This window comes from Pteropus alecto, unplaced genomic scaffold (assembly GCF_000325575.1).
Source record: "Pteropus alecto unplaced genomic scaffold, ASM32557v1 scaffold76, whole genome shotgun sequence".
Taxonomy (NCBI): domain Eukaryota; kingdom Metazoa; phylum Chordata; class Mammalia; order Chiroptera; family Pteropodidae; genus Pteropus; species Pteropus alecto.
In genome coordinates this window covers 3,725,495-3,749,971 of record NW_006443138.1, presented here as the reverse complement: position 1 = coordinate 3,749,971, position 24,477 = coordinate 3,725,495, and the positions used below count along the sequence as shown (strand labels likewise).

The 24,477-nt window shown below is 35.7% G+C and overlaps 1 protein-coding gene and 1 pseudogene across 1 annotated transcript in view; one reads left to right on the top strand and one right to left on the bottom strand.

Moving 5' to 3' along the window:
• Positions 1–20,505, bottom strand: part of LEMD3 (LEM domain containing 3) — a 59,833-nt gene extending 39,328 nt beyond the window's left edge. The window contains exon 1 of the mRNA XM_015598517.2: positions 18,975–20,505. Coding sequence (XP_015454003.1) covers positions 18,975–20,505 — 1,531 coding nt within the window. The remainder of the gene's footprint in view (positions 1–18,974) is intronic.
• On the top strand, positions 1,152–1,269 carry LOC112472498 (annotated as a pseudogene).
• Positions 20,506–24,477: the final 3,972 nt, after the last annotated feature.

Sequence of the window (24,477 nt, the reverse complement as noted above, 5' to 3'; positions counted from 1 at the left end):
GAGGCTCACACCAAGACACATCATAATTTAAATGCCAAAGGTTAAATACAAAGAAAGAATATGAAAAGCAGCAAGAGAAAAAGAAATAATTACTAATAAGGGAACACCCATAAGACTGGCAGCTGATTTCTCAAAAGAAGCTATGCAGGACAGAAGGGTTTGGCAGAAAATATTCGACACGATAAAGACCCAGGATCTCCAAACAAAATAATTTATCCAGCAAAGCTATCATTTAGAGTTGAAGGACAGATAAAGAGCTTCCCAGACAAAAATAAGCTAAAGGAATTTATCACTACTAAGCCAGTATTACAGGAAATGTTGGAGGGACTTCTTTAAGAAGAAAAAACATGTATCAAAAACAGGAATAAAGAATGGTAACAACTACATGCCTATCAACAAGTACCTTAAATGGAAAAGAATTAAGTGCTCCAACCAAAAGATATATGAGTGACTGAAAGGATAAGAAAATAAGACCCCTAACATATAAAAAGGAAGGGGATAGAAAAAGATATTGCTTTAATGGTCCTAGAAGGTATTTAAATCAGACAGAGAAAGATAAACACTATATGATTTCACTTACATGTGGAATTTAAAGAATAAAAAGGACAAGCTAATCAAAACCAGACTCACAAATATAGTGGACAATTTGGTAACAGACAGAGGGGAGTGAGTTTTGGGGGGCTGGGAGAATGGGGCGAAGGGTTAAAGAAGTACAAATTAGTAGCTGATGGATGGTCACGGGAATGGGGAGCACGGCATAGGGAATGCAATTACCATTAATACATTGGCTAGGTGGAGGGTCAGGGGAGGGAGGGAGCAATTGGGGGAATCATTTTGCTAACTATATAGATGTCTAACCAATGATCTGTATACTTGGAACTAATTAAATTTAAAACAAAAAAGACCAAAACAAAAACAAAAGTTAAAAATAGTAAATGTTTCACGAATGTTAAAAATTATTTTCTAACATGCTTAATCAATTGAGTTGGAGGTAATTCACCCAATCTGTAATTGAACAAGACTGGCTTCATTTACATAAAATAAAATTATTACCAAATTAGAAAGTCAGATCACTAGCAAATCAAGAAAATATCAAAATATTACACATTTAAAAGACTTTGATAGTTTATCCCTTCTAAAATTAAGCTCTGGTCTATGGCCATGCAATCCTGAACAAGCTCGATCCCGTCTGATCTCAGAAGCTAAGCAGGGTCAAACCTGGTTAGTACTTGGATGGAGATCACCTAGGAAGACCAGGTGCTGTAGGCATAAAAAAATAAAAAATAAGGGATTGTAAAATGGCAAGGTCCCTGCAACCTGTCAGGTCAACCAAGGGTTGCCTTGCCTAAAAAACAAAAACAAAAACAAGCTCTGATATCTTCATAGGGAATCCATAATTCAAAGAACAATATCTGGTAGAATTGGTTACTGAATCTCACTGGTAACTAAAATTGAAGTTCCAAATCAAAAAAATGTTTAATCCAAGAGAAGACTTTTAGACTTTAAGAAAATATCAATACCTTACTCTAAGATAAAATATAAAGTTAATAATGAATCTCTCCCCACCCCACCACCACCACCACCCCTGCCACACACACAAACACACACCTCTCTTTGTGGCTCAATACTTTAGAGGGAAATGATTAGGCTTCTGCCTCCAACTAATTTTGTCAACTAAAGACACTCCTACAGTTTTACTCAATGTTGGGAGGAAAAGTAGTACAAGAACATATTCAAAAAGGCAAAATGGTGTGTCCACTTAAATCATGGGAGTTTTACTATAGTGTACAAGGTCCAAAAGTTTGAGTGATCTGCTTTTTCAGTACTTTCACAGATCTCTTGAAAATTGTTTTTGCACATATGCCAGTTAAAGAATTATGCTACTGCATGGTGACAAGTGAATAGAAAAATAAAAGCAAGTCAACCCACAAAGGTTAGATATAAACCTATAAATAAAACCAAGCATCTGTGCAACAGATAACTTGGCACCCCAAGGAATTTATGCTAATGGAATTCTGTAACTTATTAAACATGGTGACAGCTCACTGTATTAAGAGATTTTAAACATTAACTGTTACACACTAGAGACTGGCTGTAATACTTCCTCAAGGTTTATATTGCCAAGAATACAAGTAAAACTGTATTATAACAAGGTCTATTCTGAAAGAATACTGCTAAAAAAGAATCTGGAGATCCAAAAAGGATCTGTGACACACTGTACAAACTATATCCAGTGTGATGCAATAAAGCAGCAGGCATTTCCCATACAATTAAATATAAGAGGTCTTCTACATAGTAATATTCTCAATTACAATGCATGTGTTTAACATTTTAAATGACTAGAGATAAATATTATCGCCAATTTAATTTTATGTCGCACAAAGACAATATGCAAATAAGAAAATTAGAGAAAAGCTGCAGTGCAACGAAAAGGCAAATAGAACTAAAAAACAAACAAAAAACTAGCAGTTCTCATTCCATTCAATGGATATAAGGAGCATAGCTCTGACAAAAGGGAAGAGCATTATGTGTATAGACAAAGCACAGAAATTGAAATATGACTGAAACGAACATGTAAACTAAATTTGGAGCTAAAAAGGAAATCCCTATTATTGACTTTATGAACAATCTGTTTAAAAGTTACATCTTGACTTTTAGTTGAGAAGAAACCAGACCGAAATGAAAAGTCACTGGAAAACAGATGAATTTAAGTATGTCATCATTAGGCAAAAAATAAAATCACCAAATAAAACAAAATATAAGCAGTTATGACATGTCGTAAACTAGGCTAAATAAGACTTTTTTTGGTTAGTTACAAAATATGGACCCTTAAGAGTCAAACCCATGCTTCCACATGAACACAATGGACAGAAAGTAAAACATACACTGGAATCATATCAGATTTTTACCTAATATCTATTTCTAAATTTTACAGCTACTTGTACCAGAGCAAGATAATATAAACAAATACGTGGGGATGAAGGCTAAAAAAAAAATAACGTATGCAATTCCCCACAATCATTTTATTGGCTGTTACAGTCAATAAGCACGTGCCCCAGACAAACCCTCACCTGATCTGTTTCTCTGTCACTCTTATACTATAAATACTTCAAATATTGAGTATGATTTTAATGTTTAAAGATGTACTATAGTCCTTAATGCTTCATTAGGTACTAAAAGTCTATTCTTACACTGGAGGAAAAAAAATTCATCTTTCTGAGACCATATGGCAGTCTCTAAATCTAGGGGATTTCTTAATGGCATTTTTGACCATGCTTAATTTTTACTTTATGCTCTGACTTCAAAAAACCTAATTTCATATGCTAGAGTTGGAAATTTGAACTGGTCAGTAACAAAACAGTTTTCTGAACCTAATAAATGAAACTTAAGCTTTAATAATACTTATTCAGTAAACATTCAAGTCATCTTAAAACTCCCGAAGTACTACTAATTTCAAGTTTATTTCCCCACATACCATCTCTTACTTGTTAAATTCTATTCAACAAGGTGCTAAAGAAAACAAAAATGAAAACTCATTGTACCTTCCCCTAGAGCAGCTGAGAAGGGCAGTGATCCTCACCACTCTGGAGGGTCAGATCCTTTTGAGAAATTGGTAAAACCTATGTAACCTCTCCACAGAAAAATGTGTACCCATTCAAAAATTTACATATAATTTCAAGGAGTTACTGTTCACCTAGAATCGAATCCATTTATGGCTTCTTTAAGATTCATAGGCCATTGAGGTTAAGAACTCCTGGTCTAGTAGAATACAAAACTTTTTATAAAGGGAGGGTGGGGATGATTCCAAAGGAAATCCAAAAACAAATACACTGAGATAATACAAAATCATGCAGACAGTATAGTATACAAACAAAGATTCCATGTTGAGAGTCAGATTATCTGTAATCAAATCTTTGTTCGGCCACTTACTGACTTTGGACAAGTTTCTCAACCTCCCTAAGCCTCAGTTTCTTCATCTAAAGGGAATGATGATAGACCTGGCTCTTAGGATTGTTTTAAGAATTAAGCTAAATCATGATGAAAAATTTAGCTCAGTACTGAGAAAGAAGCACACGCACAAGTACAGACCTTGAGTCAAGTTGATTTCTAAAGTCTTTACAGTCTCAGTCCACATACATCCTCAGAGTAAAACCATCAGTTTCTTAAAGACTGTCTTATGATCAAAAGAGCCCAACTAAAACATCATTTCTCAAATTCCATTGCCCAAAGTAGCTAATGACTTCTAGAACTCCTTTAACTCTAAGATGATCTTATGTGCCAAAAAATATTGACTTTCAAGTTTATCTGCTTTTATTCATGCAATATGACCTCCTTTCCTTCAGCACCAGGATTATTACCAAAAATAGGCAAAAAAAAAAAGTGTGACAACCCTGTAATGAATTGGTAGAAAAAGGTCTTGTAAATTAAAGTACAAGATAATTTATTTATTTACTTTCATGCTCTAGCTAGCAAATTGACTTACCAGAATTTTGATTTACTACTTTAAGCTGTTTATTCCATTTTTTTTCAAATTGTATACCCCACTATAGGCTAGGTCTTGCTTTTTAAACATGTGTTTGGATTTTTATTTATTTAACTCCAATACTTGTACTATGGTTCTTCATCACTAAGCAATTATTGATGAACCTCAGTGTCTTTTATTCCACATTATAATCCCAACAAAATTTAACCAAGAGACTTTTAAAGATGGGAGGTGTTTGCTTGAAAAAAATTAAATAAAATAAGCAATCCAAACAAAACTAACAGAATATTGCACTCTTAATTTTTAAAATGGATTTAGACTGCTATTCTGCCTAGAACAAAATTTAGGCAAGGACACTAAATCACTCTAGTTTCTCTCATTTTCTAAGCCAAAAATTACAGAATTTTTAAAAAGGTACTAAATATTTTCAAATTAGGTAATATTTCCTTTCTCCTTCTTAGATGGCATAGTATTAACATAATTTAATCCTGTTTTATGTGAATTTCAACCTAGTCCAATTTTTGAAATTTAAATAAAATATAAAATTTTCTCTAAATAATGCTTACTTCTGAAGTTATGTCATTTAGAAAAATAAAAAGTATCCTGCCACACTGAAAGGCAGCGGGATAAAACAAATAAAAAATCTCTGGAGCAAAAAATACTAGCTGCAACATTTATGACATGATCTTAGGCAAGATATCTTCTCTAGGACTCTAGTAACCTAATGTAAAATAGGATGTTTTGTGACTATGCACAGAAATTTGGGGCAGTGGGGGAGATAAATAAAGCTTAGCTTTTTCTTCTTTTTCCAATCTTAAAATTAAATTAAAAAATAGCACTCAGCTTACAAAATAACACAAATATATCACCACTCTACTCCTCATTTGTCTGGCATTGAGGTACTGAGAAGAAATGACAGTTCTTAGAAAATATGAGTTAGGAAGAGAAGACCCCAAGGCAAGGCTCCTGTCAAAAATCTTTTATAATGCCTGAATTTTCACTAGCTGCCAAAAATTTCACTAATCAGAGACCAAATCAGGGTTAATAAAGATCTTGTATTTAAAGTGCAATCACTTCTGAGATTAAAGGGCTTTTATCAATTGGGAGTTTGGTCAACCAGCCATTTAAACATTATAACTGATCCCCTGACATTCATTATGTCTTGAACACAAATTTTAAAATATAACCAGTATATCCAATTTCCTTATAGCATGCTTTAAGCAAAGGTTCTCCACTTTTTAGGTAAAAGGATCTCTTCATCTACACGTTCTTCAAGACGTTCAGATCCCTGCAACACTTTTAGTATTCATTTCCTAAAAAAAAATGACAAAATTCTACCATAAATACAATAATTCTTTGTATTCTAATCATAGCAATTTTAATATACAGTTGAAAATTAATAGTGCAACATGAGAGGGCAAATCATTTGTTAGGTCCTCTGACGATACTTTGTAATGAGTACACTTCCCAAAAAGTTCTCAGCCCTTAAGAATTCTGACATAAATTCCAAATGAAAATGTAGGCAACCCAACTATTCTACATATAAGGATGAAGGATGATTTAAAGAGCCTGGGCTAAATTCTGATTCCATATTGGCTCAATCCTTACTAAAGGATTTGATAATCATACTATCAAATTTTATCATAAAATCATATAATGTTTATTATCAGAATGCTATAATATTGTGAATTAATTCAATCAAATGGCTTTCCCTAACATTTAGCTAAAAATAGCTAAACTGAGAGAATAAAAGGAGTTAAGATTGGTAAAGGGGACAGTATATGAAAGGGAAACACAATAAATACAATGGTTTCAGGATGAACTTTCTCAAGTCATACTGCTAGGGTTCAAGCAACAACATAACTTCATAACTCCCCTCTCTGACCTGTAACCTTGGATAAAGTGATTAACCTAATCCTCCATTAAAATTCCTCATTTGCAAAATGATATAAAAATTGCTTAAGAAGACTAAATGTTTATACTTGCCAAGCACCCAATAAATGCATCTACTATTTACAGGGCATCATGCTAAGTGAAATAAGTCAGAGAAAGACAAATAATGATCTCAATTATATGTGGAAATCAAAAAAAACAAACCCAACTCACAGGTGGTCAAAAGGTATAAACTTCCAGTTATAAGATGAGTAAGTAAGTACTGGGGATGTAATGTCTGACTATAGTTAACAATGCTCTAAAGTATATTTGCAAGTTGCTAAGAGTAGATCTTAAAAGTTGTCATCACAAGAAAAATAACTGTAATTTGTGTAGTGATGGATATTAACTAAAATTTATTGTGGTAATAATTTGGCTGTGTGTGTGTGTGTGTGTGTGTGTGTGTGTGTGTGTGTATCAAAACACTATACAGCTAAAACTAATACAATGTTATATGTCAATTATATGTAGATTTTTTTTAATGGAACTATTGAGTACTTAGATGTTTAGCCAAGATAATAGGAGAACAGCAGGGAGCTTAGGCCATTATAAGAACAAGAATTAAGAGATGAAAAAGTAAAAGAAAAAAAAGAAACATAAAAAGCCAAAAATAAATTTGCTTCCTCCTCATCCAACTCCCACAGAACATGATCTATTGCTTTAAGGACCCAAAACTTAAGCTAATTCTATATTAGTGCTAAAATATAATATGGTTTTAAATAGGCTTCTATAGGCTAGTCTACGAACTTAAACTTAAAAACAGTATAGTTAAACATGTTCGAAGTTCAAACAACTACTTTACACATCATCTGGAAGATAACCCATTCAAAAATTAAGGGCTGACTACTCATTTTTCCTTTTGGAAGCAAACTATGTCTTTTTAAGCAAATGCTCTCCAGGAATCCAAATGCAATTTAAAGAAATTATTCAAATTCATTAGGAGATGTTGCTAAGTACAGATCCACATTTTTTTTTCACCCCAACAAAAGTTTTCTGTTTTTATTTTTCTCAACAAGAACTGATTTTTCCCTTATCTCCCAGGACAGTCATGTGCCAGAATCAAAAGGCCATCCCTCCCTCCTACATGTCTAGTTTGAAGAGCTGTACAATGCCGTTCATAATAGGAAATGAAGAATATAAATGAATGTTTCCAATAAGAAATGTGAATGAGAATTTGGGGGATACCACTTTCACTTTAAGCTAAGAAGCCCTTTAAATCTTAAAATATGAAGTAATTAAATCATAAGTCACTGCAGGGAATCAAAAACAGCTGAGCAGTGGCAGAACGAAATCTCATTCACCCACCTACCCTAGGTACGTGGCCATGCTTTAAAACAGTACAGTACAGTGAGCAGGACAAGTTTTTAGGGTTGCACTTAAATTTTTAATCACTGCTCTGCTCAGACTACCAGTTTTACCTTAGATAAATTAACATCCCCATACCTCATTGTATCTATAAAATGAGAACAATAAAATCTATACCATGGATTTATTTAAGATTAAATTATTTGTTATTTAAGTTATATAAGATTTAAGATTAACTAAAAATATTATAGAGAACACAATGCATGGCACATTGTAAGATTAAAAAATCAGAAGCTGTTAGATCTCATTAAATCAACAATATAACTCTGTAACTCAGGGCAGTCTAGACCTATGCAATCCATTACAGTAGCCACTAGCCACATATGGTTACTAAGCACTTGAAATTTGGCTAGACTGAATGGAGATAGATATGCTGTGAATATAAAAAACACAGTGGATTTTGAAGCCTTAGTACAAAAAAGGAAACTATTTCAATTTTTATACTGATTATATGTTGAAATGATAATATTCTAAATATACTGAATTAAATAAAACCTATGATTAATATTTGTTTCACTTGTTTCTTTTTACATTTTAATGTGGCTACTAGAAAAATTGAAATCTCATATGTCTTTTATTTCTATTAGTTCGAGTCTAAACAAATCACATCTTTGACAAACTTTCAAATGCAAAATAGGATAAAAATTTTCATTAAGTACTTCATATGAATTGTTGATGAAACTGAAAATCCTCATGCACTTTAAATTCCTTATACTTCAAGTAGCATGATTTTTAATATCCTGTTTATCAAATTCATTTTACTATTTTATACCCCCAATCTCCTGATTACTCCCATTCACTCTATTGTCTATTCATAGGAACACATTTCATCTTCTCACTTTAGCAATAACAGTACTTACGGTATGTTACAAATTAGATGAAGAACATGTGACAGGCCATTCTTCTACAGGGGGCATGTACTGTCTGTTCTTCAGAAAATGTTAACAGAAGTTTACTCTAAGACCCATCCACATTCCTAAGAAATGTTTTTTGTCTCAAATTCACTACTATATTTTGGATTAAAGCAACGTATCCCATCTCTACTTTCCTCTCAGCAAATCTACCTTCAAGTAGTCAGTGAGGCTAAAATCTAGTTTCACACTGTGCTTCATAACCCATTAAATTACATAACTGCAAAAATAAGAATATTCTTTTTCAGTGCATAGAGATAATGCACCAATTAGGTAATGCAAAAAGATGATTCCTTATACCTGCTCAGATGGCCTGAGAGAAAACTGTAAAAATACTGATAAGGACTATAAATTTAACCAACTCTTCTATTATTAACAGTACTGACACAACATGTTAGAGTGCTCAACATGTGCTGCTTAAATGAGACTGCTATAGCTGGAAAATGCTAACTTGTATTAAAAATATATAGTTAAATATCACTTCAAATTTCTCAGAAGCATTTCCATAGACATTATCACTATTCACATTAGTTCCCTACAAAAGTCATTGGCTAGAAGTAAAGTTGATTTTACTATTCTCTCATTTGACAGATGCAAAAACCAAGGCCCAGAGATTATGAGTGACCTAACTGTCCAAATAAAGTTAGTAGGTGAGAAAAAATGCATAGGAAAATCTACTGCTGCCTAATGGTTAAGACTGCAAACTCTGAAGTCAAATCATGGGTTCAAATGTTGGCTCTAAAACTTAGTAATTGTGGGATGTTGGACAAGTTCCTTGTAACCATACTCCATGTATATTTCAGTTTTTCTCATGGAGAGAACATTAGTAGTTTCCCTCACAAAAATTAAGGTAAAGTGCTCACACATAGAAAATTCTCAACAAATGCTTTTACCATTAAATGGCTTTAGAATCTGAAAAAAGGGATATTTGGAGCTGACATTTTTTAAAAAGAAGACATCATAAGCATAAGTATATTTCTAGAACATCTTGAACCATAATCATAAACACTTCGAATAACATTTTCATTTTTGGCAAACTCAATCTGCATGTCTCCTCCTTTTTTACTTTTTAAACTACTTCTAAAAGCCTGCAAAAATAAAACTATTTCTTTTACGTAGAGTACACATTTGGTAAACTTTACCATAGGTACTCAGATTTGCAAAATCTAATTTTTAAAGTCATAACATACAAATCTGAAACGGTACTGCAGTGAACCAATTGTCAATTCTGGAGGTTGGTTAGCTAGTGCATAAATATTTAAGAATAAGAAGAGAATGCCACCAGAACGTGGCAGGGGAGACACTGTGTCTGCAGAAAGAGTATCACTCCTATTGTTCTAGAAATTATATACCTACATCTTCTGGTATTACTTGGCACATAGTAGGTGCTCAATAAACAATTTATAAGTGAGTGAATGAATGAATAAATGAATAAAAAAAGCAAAATAATGTTTCTTCAAGTGCGCTAAATCAAACAAAAAAGTATTTGTGATGACCATGGGAGGAAGTACCCTTACAAACACAGAAAGTTTCCCATAGCCCAGGGACTAGAAGAAGCAGGTATTCTAAAATTTCCTCTCTCCTAATTAATTTCAATAGCCCTCTCTACATGTAAGCTTTAAAAATTATACCTAGGTGAATTCCTACAGAGCAAAAGCTTCCTTTATAAGTATACACTGCTTTCAGGAATTAGCCACAATCAGCAAATTCCTTTTGTACATATATGCATATAAAAGGAATCTCTAACTGCAAAACAAAATTCATGTTCTGCTATGTATTAGAAGGCCATTGCTACTAAAGGATTTTTTTTTTTTATCCATGTCACATGCAAGGCAGGAGAGCAATTGTTGGTGCATACTTATCACTTAATTAGCTCAGGACAGCGAAACTAAACTCTTACATAGTTTTGCACCTAAGCCTTGTTCCTAAATGTTAGCTTGCCATTTGAAATCAACATAGCTGTAAAGATGAATTCAAGCCATCTTCAAAAGCTATGGGCACAGAACAATAAATCTGCTACCAAAACAAAAGAAGTGGTATAATTTTAAACTCTATATTTTAAAACTGGTAGTATAAATTTTTATAATCTTTTTAAAAAGCTAATTTCCTTAGAAATATATTTTCAAAGGAATGATGTCAAATATGTAAAATTTAAATATAAAATGATAAATAAATGTTAAAACCTAAACATTTTCTTCCTGGTCAACTCTTGTTTATAAATTATTTTTCACAGTGTTGTTAATAAAGAGATCAAATTTTTCTTTTCTTTTTTTAACAATCACTTGTATGATTCAGGTTAAAGCACACATTATTAAACTGCTACAGATTAACTTTAAAATCTGTTAAAAATAAATTGTGAGTATGAAAGTCAAAGTCTAAATTTATGAAATAATAATTGTTATAACAATTTCCACAATTAATATTTGCCTGGGTTCCCAAATTAAATGGTAGCAACTTTTAGTGTGTAATAAATACAGGATTAGAGTGAAGATATACCATTAATAATATAATTTTCATAAAGTTACTACTACTTGTTTACCATATATTCTAGAGCTTTCCAATAGTCTAAGGTATACTTCATTTTTAAACTTCTTATAAACCAGATTAAATACCTCTTTACACTGAGGTTCCTTTATAATAAAAAATTTTTCAAATAGGTAAAGTTAATACAGAATAATTAATAAGCAAGGAGAAATTAGTTTAAAACATCACAACCCTACTGAGGAATCATGAAAGTATCTAATTTTTAAAAGCATTTCTGAAATTTTAGAGTGCTTCATTACCTTTTAAACGAATGTATGTAAAGGGAAAATACACACAGTTTATTTAAAAGGAGCAAAAAAGGGAAAACAAATGTACTAAAAGGTCTTTACATCTTGAAAATGAACAATGGAAAACATAAGTTTTAAAGCGGTAATGCAAATCAGAGGACTACTTTCCCCACCAGATTTGAGACCATGCAAATCCCTTAAAAATTAGAAAGCATATCATGTTTCATAGTTTTATATATTACATTTACAGCTTGTATTATATCAGATTGCCTGCTTCATATATAGACAAATAATCTAAAACCATAAGTAAGGATAAATGATTCCACAAAATTCCTAATTGTTGAGAGAGTATCGATTTGTATTTTCTTGTCCTAAAGTTGTTAGGTTTCATAGATTATTCCTGGCACCTCTAGGATTTCATGCATTAATTTGTTTCACCCATTCACATCGTTCATAATTTTCTGGAAAATAATAATAGAAAACATATACAGAACCCTTACATAACTTGCACACATTAAAAGGCAATCTAGAAGAGTGATTAAGAGCCACTGAGTCCAAAATTGCCTCTGCACTTACTAGCTACATGATTCTGGGCAAGTTACTTAACTTCCCTGTCTTGATTCTTTAGCTACAAAATAGAATACATACCTGTCTCATGAAGATTAAATAACAATTATAATTGTTTATAAAGGTTAGTTGCTATTATTTTTAACTATGCGTCATATATTGAGCCAAGTACTTTACATGCATTAACTAATTCTCACTTAACTCTGTTTTATAGAAGATGACATTGAGGTTAACAGTGGTTCAGGAACTAGCCTTTAATGAAAAAATTAGCAAGTGGAAGGGCCAATATTCAAACCCAGGTCTGCCTCCTCAATAATCCAAGCCCTGTTAGCTAGACCAATGTTTCTGCAAACTAGGCTCCATGGATATACTCATATGGAATTCACAAGTTTTCACTCTGATGATTTTTATTTTAAATTATTCTAGAGCTAATTTTCAAACGAAAGACATTTTCAAAGAATACATTTTAATTTCTTAAATCATCTAACTAGGATGTGCAAAAATCCTTGATGTTGCCTTTTTTTCCTTACAAGTCAACTTTGAAAAACTTCAAACATAACACTTAGCTTTCATTCTTCAAGAACAAGGGCAACTACTATTTTTTAAAATCCATGTGCCTATTTCACCCATTCACATCGTTCATAATTTTCTGGAAAATAATAATAGAAAACATAGTCCAATTACTTGAAAAAGTCTAAATATATTTTAAAAATCACTACGGCATCCCCTTGTATTATCTGGTCTTGTCTTTAAAAAGAAGACACACATTAAAAAAAGAAACAGATATTAAAAAGGTATTTCTTTAGTAAACATCAAGCACCAGTCTCTCATCTTTAATCCAAATTAACTACGATAGCCAACAGGATTATTTATACTTAAACAACTCAAAAAATAAGCCCAAATAAACTCATTTTCTCTATACTACCTTTCTCCAAACAAGATCCTTTTCCCACATCTCTAATTCCCATCAGTGGTATCACTATTCTCTCAAGCAGGCTGGTGACCACCAATAATCTTTCACTCCTCTCCTTTATTTTCTGTATCTAGTCACTAAGTATTGTATTTCTTTCTTCAAATGGATTCTCTTAATTACAGGCCCTCCTCCATTTTCAGTTATCATCCTCCTTCAAGTTTGCATCAACTTCATGTCTGCTTCATGTCTGCTTCTAGTGCCTATCACCTCATTCTTTCTCTCCAATCCTGTCACTCCATTATTAACATATAAACATCACCTGTTTATCCTTCTTTAAAAAATCAATTTGATCATGTTAGTCTTCTGCTTTAAAACCTCCATTGATTCCCAGTGCTCAACCTACAGAATAAAGTCCAAATTTGGAATCAGGGCATTTGATCATTTGAGACTGATGCAGTTCACAGTGAATTCTTCTCCTTCATAAAAGTGTGGCAGTTATCACATAATATCTTGTATGTTTCTTATCCATTTCCTATGACTACTATTAGTGGAGACTTCTGTAGGAATGAGATTTCTTTTGTATCCGTCCCACTACTGTGTACTTAACCAATTATTGAGTTAGATGATAAATTAATCAGTGCATGTATATGGGTGCCTGATAGGTGATCACTTGGTCAAGAAATACTGAGTAATGAACTTGTACCAAGGGTACTAATGTGACTTCCATCTACTAAGTGATTTCCATATGCCAGGCAACAACACTAAAACTTTACACGCATTATTTCACATAATGTTTAAAGCTACCCTGAGGCAGGTATTATCGTCTTCATTTTTAATATAAAGCAACTGAGTACCTAGTAAAGTCACAGAGCATGTATGAGAGATAAATGAAATTCAAACTTAGAAATGCATGAAAAGCCTGTGCCTTTCACAAGTGTATTTAATTCTTCCTACAGAAACATTACCTCAAGGAGCTGTAATCTATCTGGCACAGTGGACATACTCAATTATAATACACTGTAATAAATGCTATGAATGATGCATAAGATCTTATTTAAGCAGAGAATGATGGGCTGAACTCTAGGGTAAAGAAGACAAGGAGAGATGATATTCACAGATAACACTTTTTAAAGAATGAATAGTAGTTAATAGAGAGGAAGAAATGATCTTCCCAATTAAGGGAATAACATATGCAAAGGCATAAAGGCACAAAATTTCATGACGTATTCAGTAAACACAAAGTCGTGTTCCAGAAAGTTCCAATTTTCCAAAAAGTAATGTGTGTTAAGAGGGCTGGTAAGAAACGAAGCTAGAAAAAAGCAAACATAGTCAGATCATGAACAGTTTAGCCAAGGTGTTTATATTTTATCCAATATGTAAGGAAAAGCTATTTGAATACATTTAACAAGAAAGTGATTATTGCATTTATGTTTTAGAAATATTGCTCTGGCACAGAAAAATGGACTAGAAGAGCTACAGCTTAGAAGCAGGAACACCTGTTAGAAGGCTATTGAAACAGTTCAGACAAGAGACTAACCTGGAGCAGTAGTGACAGAGAGAAATAGATTGATTCAAAAGATATGTAGGGGATAGAACTACAGGACTCAGTAACCAAATTGACTAAGGTTTGAGGTTTGGTATGAAGATGAAAGGAAGGAAGGAATCCAGGCAAATTCAAGGTTTCTAGCTTGAACTATGAGTGGATGGAAGTACCACTAATTGGAACAGGGAACAGAGGGGTAGAAACAAGGTAAAAGTAAGGAAAGCTGATGAGTACAGATGGTGTTGGTACTTCTGGTATATCTAGAAGTAACTGTCTAATAAACAAGTCTAGAACTCAGGAAAGAAAATTCAGTATGACAATATAAAATTGGGAGGTATAAGCCAGAAGAGTGGATGAAACTGCCTAAGAAAACTATACAAAAGAATAGAGCCAAAAATAAGAGTTCCAGAAACCACCAATATTTAAAGCACAGGCAGACAAGAGCAAATGAAAACAAGGAGAGAGTGGTGATACAGAAGTTTGGAAAAAAGAGAGTTTCATGAAAAAGGGAGCATTGAATGTATCAAAGAGGTGAAGATGCGAACTTTAAAGCCTCTGTTGGTTTTGGCAATTGAGCCACTGGTGACTTGAAGCAGAGAGGAATGAATGGTAAAGAAAAGTAAACTAGACAGGTTGAATGAATGGCAGAGGAGGAAAGAGATTAATCTTGGCTGAGAAAAAAGTAACAGCTAGAGGAGAATAGAGGGTTGAAGAACAACATTTTCAGAATTGAAGAGATTTTAGCATTTTTATAGGAGAGGGACCAGAGAATGAAATTTTTAAATTATGCCTTTGTACTTAAACTTAGTATACGGAAAGTTACTCATGATGCAAGAGGGGAAAAAAAGTTGCAGAATAGGTATAGTCTGTCACTTAAAATAAAATTCAGACTCCTGTCTATGTCCCTCAAGGCCTTTAGATCCTTAAAGACCTGACTGCTGCCTACTTCCAACTTCATCATTTACCATGCCCCAGCCACACTGGCCATTCTATTCTGATGTTTCAACATTCCCACTTTGTTCTTGCCTCAGGGTCTTTATGTTTGCTGTTACTTCTGCTGAGAATGCTCTTTTCCCAGTCACTGACTAGTTTCTTCAAGTCATTCAGACCTCAATTATCTTTAGAGGCATGTCCCACCTGTATGGAATATTGCATTTCCCTCTATCTCAGCCCCCAAAGTTACCAACATTACCTTGTATTAGCAACTATTATGATCTCAAATTCTTATTTACTTGCCCATCTTCCCTCCTAGAGTAAGCTTCATGAGAAGAGAGATTTCATCTGCCTTGTTCACCACATATCCCTGCTGCTTAAAATAATGCTTGGCACACAGTAAGTTGGAACTCTGTTGCTGAATGAAAATGTGTACACACAAGTATTACATGAATCTATGCATTACATGAAAAGTATAAAGAAAGTTCTGAAAGAATTATTATTTGAACTTACTTATACCAGAGTGAATATGAGACCAGCAGAGGTATACAATACCCATTCATTTTTTGCTTCATAGATCTCTATTTACATTTTGTACAAAAATCATGTCTTTTGTAATTGAAAGCCAATTTTTAAATAATGATCATATGAGCCTAAGATAGTCAATTCATTCTGCCTATTTTCTCTTGATCGGTTGTCATGATCTAATTTGACTGCAGGCTGATCCTTGAATTGTTTTGGTAGGAGAGTTCAAAGTTACAATCTTAAATTGTGGAACTAGAAAGAACTTAAAGAGATCATCTAATTCAACCCGCAGTTTTACAGATGACGAAGCAAGACTCAGTAATTTAATTAATAAAACTAGGCATTGATGAAAGTTAAAGACCAAATGATTAAGAACTACTTAAAAGGCTAATATATTATATGTTATGCATTAATTTAAATAACTAATAAAAGCTTACTAAAGCTTACTCTCACATATAACCTACAATCTTCTGGTGAAATTATTATTCAAAGTAAAACTATTCCCTTAAGCACACTATTTAACCAACAAACCTATGGTTAAGCATTGGTTGACCATTATAATATGACAAAGCATCAAAATACATAAATATAGGGAGCGAAAATTATTCACCGTTAGATGTGCAGACTAACTGAACTAGCAGGCACATCTTTCAATCAGGATATACAATAAGTCAAATATATAATACATTTAAAGATTCATCATATTTTGATTCAAATTCCTGTATTGAGGTCTACAACGTGTGTTTAATGGAATTTAATGCAAATTAAATATTGAATAGGTAATACATAAGAATGAAGCTCAACTAGATCATTCTGACAAATCCTAAAACCCAGATCCAACCTCTTAGCCACTGTTCTTTCCATCCCTCAGGCCACCTCACATTTACCATGTATTAAAATGTAAAATATCTTATAATTTCTTTCCTTCCACATTGGTGGAGGCGAGGAGGGTACCAAAACCCTAGAAGTCCTATCCCTTTCTATTCCATTTGAAATTGTAGTACCTAAGAAAATATTAGTCATTTTTCTTAACAGGGAGGAGAAACATGTAACAATAACCTTAATTGAGAACTGTGCTCATCAGGAATTCTTATGAAATTCTACCAAATATTCGATTATTTTTTTAATCCTTATAAAGTAAAAGTACCCTCTTATTTAGAAAGCTCTCTCCAAACAATACTCAAAGTAGTGTTAAGAATATGGACTTTATAGTTGAAAAAAATTTGAAACAAAATCTTAGTCCTATCACTCACTAGCTGTTTAACTGTGGGTACATTTCTTAACTTCCTTGAGTCTCTGTCCTCATCTATAAAATGAAGATAAATACCATCTGCCTCAGTGCATTGTTGGGAAGATTCAATGAGTTCATGTGTAAAGTACTTAACTCTTAGAAAAGGTCCAGGTCATAGAGTTGGTCTTGTTAGAGAAACAAACAGATGCAGGTAAGTACTGCTGATAGGTGATGTCATTTAATTTATGTGAACTTTACTAGCTTAACTTCTAATGTGACCTTATTTTTTTTTTCTCCCAAGTATCTGGGACAGGACACAATATTTCATTCTTGCTCCAGGGTACCAATCAAAGTGAGTGCTGTATTTCAGTCCTCTTCTAACCCCTCTATTTAAGCAATACAGTAATGGTAATAATTTATTATTTGACTATCATAGAACTGACTATACTCAAATGAAAACTTACATTTTCACTCCTACTCTTTAAGTCTAACTGCATCGTCCACTATTTTGAAATAAAACTAATAATAGTAAGCACGTTTTTTAAAATACAAATCATGATACAGTGGATTCATGTTGGGTAAAAATGGTAGGAAGTTTCAGGGGATGCGGGAAAGAGACCTGATATTCAGAAATCATGTATTCAGCAGTTCATCATGTACTAAATTTACTATCTCTTTTTTAATCTTCACAAGCATGATTCTAATCAATATTAGCAACATTCTATGGATGAGAAAAGGGAAGCTCAAACTCTCGCTCGCTCCTCCTGGCTCTAAGTGCTCCAACAACTTACCTATAAGGCTCTGCTCACCTCAAGGCCTTTCCTCATATTTTCTCTGCCAAGAATGCTCTCCCACCTCCCTGCAAAGCTGTGTCCTCCTGCTTCAGGTCTCACCTCAAATAGCACCTATTCTTACCAACTTTAAGGTAGCATATACTAGTTACTCCATCCTCACTTCTTTCAAAGAAGACAAATGATTTGTATTTATCTTCCTGTGTTGAAGAACAGGGATACTTTGACTTATCACTATTGTATCCTGAGTGCTCAGCGTAGAAGATGCTGGCTTAATGAATGAATGAACACACCTCCCTACAATCATTTAGCAAGTAAATGGCAGGGCCTGTAAACCAATCCAGATAAATCTGACTGCAAACTCCCTCAAAGCCTACCACTATTTTTTCACTGGTGAGAAGGGAGATACTTTGGGCTGGGAAGTTATTTTAGAAGTGTGCCTTCCTTATTTCTACATTCATTCACTTTTAAAAATTACAGAACTACCTACACGTATACTTAATATTACAAAATATTTAACCTTTGGAATTTCAAGCAATCTTACATTGCCTTTCAGAAACACTGCATTTATGATGCCCCTTAACAATCAAAATACTTCAAAACTGTTGAGTAATTGGCATCTTACATATAGTTATTCGAGGCTAAAGAAAATTTAAGTCACACACATAAATGCATTTTACTAACAGGTTTGTTCTTTCATAGTTCATTCTTTTATAAGATGTTTTGAATTTCCCAATACATTCTACAAAAAAATTTTTTAATCAGCCATGGGATTATCATTCTGATAAAGGGATTATCTTTCTGATAATGGGATTATTCTGATAATAGGATTATCATTCTGATTATGGTGATAATGTTCTTTCTTAATGGTGACATAAATGCACTCAATCTGTTACCTTTCACTATTAAACAGAAGTCACCTCATGTAAAATGCCAACTGCAGTTAGGACAAACCATTAACAACATTATCATTCCCTTTGCTACTTTATCCACGGGATTTAATACTTACTGCTGAGTCCTCCATCCTCGGATACGCCTGTCCCTCTCATTCCTAGGTAAGTTAGTCCCAATATTAGGAAAAATAAGCAGGCAGCAGTTAAGAGAAACATCGACAAGTAGTGGGCACTGAAACCCCCGGTTGGGGACACCTCCTCCCGTTTAAACTGCTGGAGAAGTTCCTCCTCAGGTTCGGAAAGCTTCGGTTTGTTATACGTGTTTTTCAGGTAGGTATGATTGGAGCCCGTATGATTGGAGTGATTGATCCTGAGTGAACCAGAGGCGGCCACCGCCGCACTGGGAGGGATACTGTTGGAAAAAATCCTGGCGGAGTCCACACTGAAGGCCCCACCACCGATATGATTGTTGGTTTTAAGAAGGGCGCCTGTGGACGAATCCAAGGTTGAGTCCATGTCAGTCAATGGCGGGGCCAGGAGAGGAGCCAGTTTCTTCGCGTTAACACGGTATCTAGGAGTGGGGCTGGAGTCCAGCGGATCACAACCTCCTCCCTGCTCCGCCGCCGTCACCGCCGACTCTTCGAGGTTTCGGCTCCTGTCTAGACTCCCAGCGGCCGCCGCCCTGTCATTCATCGCGATTCCTCCCCCTCCCTGAACTGAGGGCTCCAGCCGCCCGCCGGCCGATTTAGCAGTCAGAGGAGGGAGAGGCTTACCGTGGCTCCGTCTGGGCCGATGCCGGGAAAAGGAGTCGTCCTTTAATACCTGTCTGCTGGAGGCCACGTCGCCGTCTTCTTCTTCCTCCGAGTCGGAATAGTTTTCCCGGCAGCTGTAGGAGAGAAGCCGGCTACCGTTCACGGTCCGGCTCGACCACAGCGGCTCCTCGGCCTCCGGGTCCCTGTCCTCTCCGTCTTCTCCCTCCTCTTCCTCGTCCTCGGCTGCTCCATCTCTCCCCGACGGGGTCTGCAGCTCGGGAGCCGCCGGCCTCCTGGTCCCCCACCACGAGTGGGGCTTCCTTCGCTCGGCCGAGGTGCTGTTAGTCACCTCGCTGGCGGCCAGGGGTGCCGACGGCGGTTTGAGCCCGCGGTACTGGAGCGAAGCCCGGTCTTTCCTCCCGCCGCCGCCGCCGGCCTGGTCCCGGGGACTGGCCTCCACGTCCGACTCGTCCGAGCTGAAGCCCAGCAGCACTTTGCTGCCGGCCGTGGGGCTGGCCGAGGCGCCCCCGGGCCCTCCCAAGGGGCTCTCTGGGCCCGCGGCCGAGATCCGGCCCAGGCCCCCAGGAGTCCGTAAGTAGGGGAGATCTCCCGAGACCGGCCGGACCCCCATGCCCACGGCCGCCGCCGCCGCCGGTCCCGCTGCGGCGACCGTGGCGGCTGCCGTGTTATTGTTATTACTGTTCCGCGTCTTGTTGCCGCGGCCCCCTGACCGGTGCTGCTGCTGCTCTTCTTCTCGAAGCTTCTTCAGCTTCTTGAGGTAGACCGGGCGGGTGCTCTCCGTCACTGGGCCAGGAGACAGGCCGTAACGGCGGAGCTGAGAGAAAAGCTCCTCATCCGAGAGCTGCTGAGGCGCCGAAGCCGCTGCCGCCGCCATTTTCTCTCCAGGGTGTTTTACAAGCTCCGCGCTACCGGAAGTGACGCGCCGCCCTAGACCCTGAACTAGACCGGGCTGCGTCGCCCTCCCAGCGCCACAGAAGCCTTGGCCAATGGGAGGCGCGGGAGGAGCTCACCTGAGCGGGAAAGGGCCACCTGAACGGCGCGCGGCTCCCGCGGGGGACAGTTTTGCGGCACTCGCACCTTGGGGTTTCAGCATTCTCTCTCCTGCCTTCATCTCGACTTTTCCCGCTGTTCTCTGCCCTCCACTTCCGAGTACGTTTCCCGGGAGCTGCCTCTTTGCTGAACCACACCTTGACCTCCTCTTCCCAGGTGCCTGCCACCGGGCAGTCAAAGTTGAAATCTGCCTTGAAGTTCATGGCATTAATTTTCTTTCCGTCCAGATTTCCGCTGCCGAGGGAAGCCTAGCAAAACGAAAAGAAACTCCGATGGCCAGACTAGATTAGCAATTTCCTTGCCAGACTCCAGGTTCTCTGCTTTTCCGCTTGACTCAAAAAAAAAAAAAGTTGCTCCTGCTGCTGCTTTTGAGAAGCCTGTCCTCCATTCTAAGGAGTAGACCTGTCACAATAGTTTTCTTCCAGAGTAATTGCTATTCATTCCTTAGTTGGTTGTAAGGTATTATTTTTCCCCTTTTAAAAATCTGATGGTCTCGATAGGTCGTCATTTTTGTAATTGAGAGCCTATCATTTGCTTCATTCTAAGACTGAAAAAAAAAGACATAAAACGCCATCCTGATTTCCTTCTTAGTAATTTTCTAACTTACAGTTTTTATTAATTGTTAGATCATTTTTATGTTTTTGTATTTAAAATTATACTATTTATTTAATTTTTTATTGTCTTACCCCTTTGGACTGTAAGCTCCACGAGCAGAGGACCTTTGCTTCTATTATTCACAACTTCAGCCCTATGGTGACTGACTCTAGAAGTTCAATAAATATTTGTTGAAACGGTTAATGAATTGCAAACCTAAGATAGTATGACTATTTTGACATGAGAATAGTGGCTAATGAGGAGGAAAAATTTCACACAGTCAAAAAGCCAGAAACAAAACCTAGATAGCCAACCCCCACATTTACAGTATAGGAGATGAATCTCAGAGAAGTGAAATTTGCCCAATTTGGTAAAGATTGTTTCCCTTTTCCTTAAACCCTGGCAGAGCTGACACTTCTTGAGTTCTTAAACTCTAATAGCTACCGAGCAGCACCCAGCACAACACCTGGCACGCTTTAATAATTTTTGGTCGAATAAATTATTTTAGCCTATTACATTATACAGATCTGTACAGAAAAATGTTGTTTGAAAGTGTAGATACTAGCTTTTCAACATGCTGAATCCAACAGCAGATAATACTCAGTAATATAAACTTTCAACTCCTCTTGGCAAAGCTTGTCATCTCAAAAAACAAAACAAAACAAAACATGTGGAGGGCACATTGTCCTTTATCAGGAGACTTTAAATTTTACAAATGTTCCTGAATCTATTACTCTTAAGCACTTATAGGTTTTCTACACAGTAAATTTTAGCCACTATGATGATAATGACCCAGAAATTATTACTATAATTTTCTGCGTGGGAATGTATCCCAGTATAGCAGAGTGGTTAAGCTGTGAGCTTTGGAGTTAAACAAAATTGGATATGAGCCCAGCCCTGTCTCTTACTTTTATTCTTAGTTCAACATTTGTTCCACACCTTACTGACTCTTAAGGTAGGAATCCTAGAACTCTGTTGGTTCCGCCTCTGATTTTTATGAACATTTAAATATCCTTCCATAAAGATTGTAAGGCTATTTAGATTTATGCCTGAGGCTTTGGGCAGGTTGTTTAATCTTTCTGAGACTTAGTTCCTGTATAAACAAATCTTCCTCAGCAGGCTACTTTAAGGATTAAATGCTTAGCACCACACCTAACACACAGTATGGACTCAATAAATGTTAACTAATAATGTAAAGACAAGCATTGGGTGTATTTGGTAGTGTGATTCCTGAGAAGTACATATAACACCAATTAAAGAAAATGCCACTACACCGACAAAAATAGAAATGGTAAAACTTTTCCCGAGAAATTAAATAATCACATTGAATAGTTAATATAGATGAAGGACTTTGGCAACCATAGTCCTTGGTCATTTTAGCCCTTGGGGATAGCAAGGTTTGGAATGAACTAGGAACCAAAGGTTTCAAGTTTCCAAGTTATGTGACAAATCTTAGGTTCTCTGAACCTCAATTTATTCTTTTCTAAAATGCTAATAAATATCACCTACCCTTTTGAGCACATTCAATAAGTATTTGATGAGAATGATGAATGAATATAATGTGAAAATGCTGTTCAAATGTTGTTTACATGTTAGGTATTATGCCCAGATATTAATAACAATGAAAACTACAATTAATATGAACTTTATATTTTACAAAGAGTTTTCATATACATGGTCTCATTTAGTCTACAAGAAACTTTTCCTCTGAAGATACTGAAGGCATGATTTATTGCCCAGAACTATAAGGGGTTATGATTACCCTTCGTTTAGATGTTTGAGCAGACCTGATACTTTCTCAGGAGAATCTTCACCATCTCGGTATTGTCACTATTCACTGCTAACATTTTCCTCATTTACCAATGGATCATTCTACTTCCAGATTGGCTAACTTTTAAAGTATGAGGCTCTAAACTGGCAAACTAATGGCATACTTGATAAGGAATGCAATCTCGAACTCACTCTTGCTTCCAAAAATTTGATCAAGGGAAACATTTATGATGGATTCCAGAAGGATAGGCAGCCCATCTCTTCCTCTAGATGTTTTTAATTTAATCTATCTTAAGCCTGCTCATCAGAGACCAGTGTGGCTTGGGCCACATTAGTAACACCAAACTCAACTCTGGTTCCCAGTAAAATACCTTTTGCCATGTTACTCTTCATAGTGAAGACATCACCTTATATTGAAGGACCTTCTAAAGAATGATATAAAACCCAACCATGTATTCAAATAAAGATATTGCTGAGGGTTCATTTCCTTTCTGGTCTCAGTATCAGGAATAGTTGCATGTTTCCAGACAACTCACTTGTTTTTGTTTTGTTTTTGCTTTGCTTTATTTTTTTTTATTGAGGTGAAATTCACATAACATAAAATTAACCATTTTAAAAGCATACGATGTTGTGCAACCATCACCTCTTTCTAGTTCCAAAACATTTTAGATCCTATATCCAAAGTAGAGCCTGTATTCATTAACCACTCACTCCCTATTGTTCCCTCTCTCCATCCCCTGGCAACCACTAATCTATTTTTTGTCTATATAGATGTAACTATTCTGGATTTTTCATATAAATAGAATCATAAAATATGTAACCTTCTGTATCTGACTTCTTTCACTTAGCATTATGTTTTCCAAGTTCATCCATATTATAGCATGTATAAGTACTTTTTTATGGACAATTGACATTTCATTGTATTGCTAAACTATATTTTGTTTATCCAATCAAAATATAGAAATTTTGGTTATTTCCAAATTTTGATTATTGTCAATAATGCTGCTATGAACATTGGTGTACAAGTATCTGAATACTTGTTTTCAGTTCTTTTGGGTATATACCTAGGAATTACAGATCATATAGTAATTCTATCTTTAACTTTGAAGAATCGCAAAACTACTAATTTGCTTTTAACCTGATGGATGGACACTGTTGGTTTGGTGACTTACCATGTTTCTTTCTTTGAGACAATAACTAGAAAGTCGAGAATCAAATTTGTGGCTCAACCGTATAAAGCGTTTTGGGCTCCATCACATGTATTTATATTTTATCAGTTAATCCCATTGCTGACTCTACCTAACTTTCTTAACTTTTTAAAAAGGGTTTTAATTTTATTTTGTCTTCCTAATATGATATGCATCTTTTTAGCTGCCTTTTAGTTATTTTGTGAATACCATATAATTCCTTCGCAAGCCAAAGGGTAGGTTTT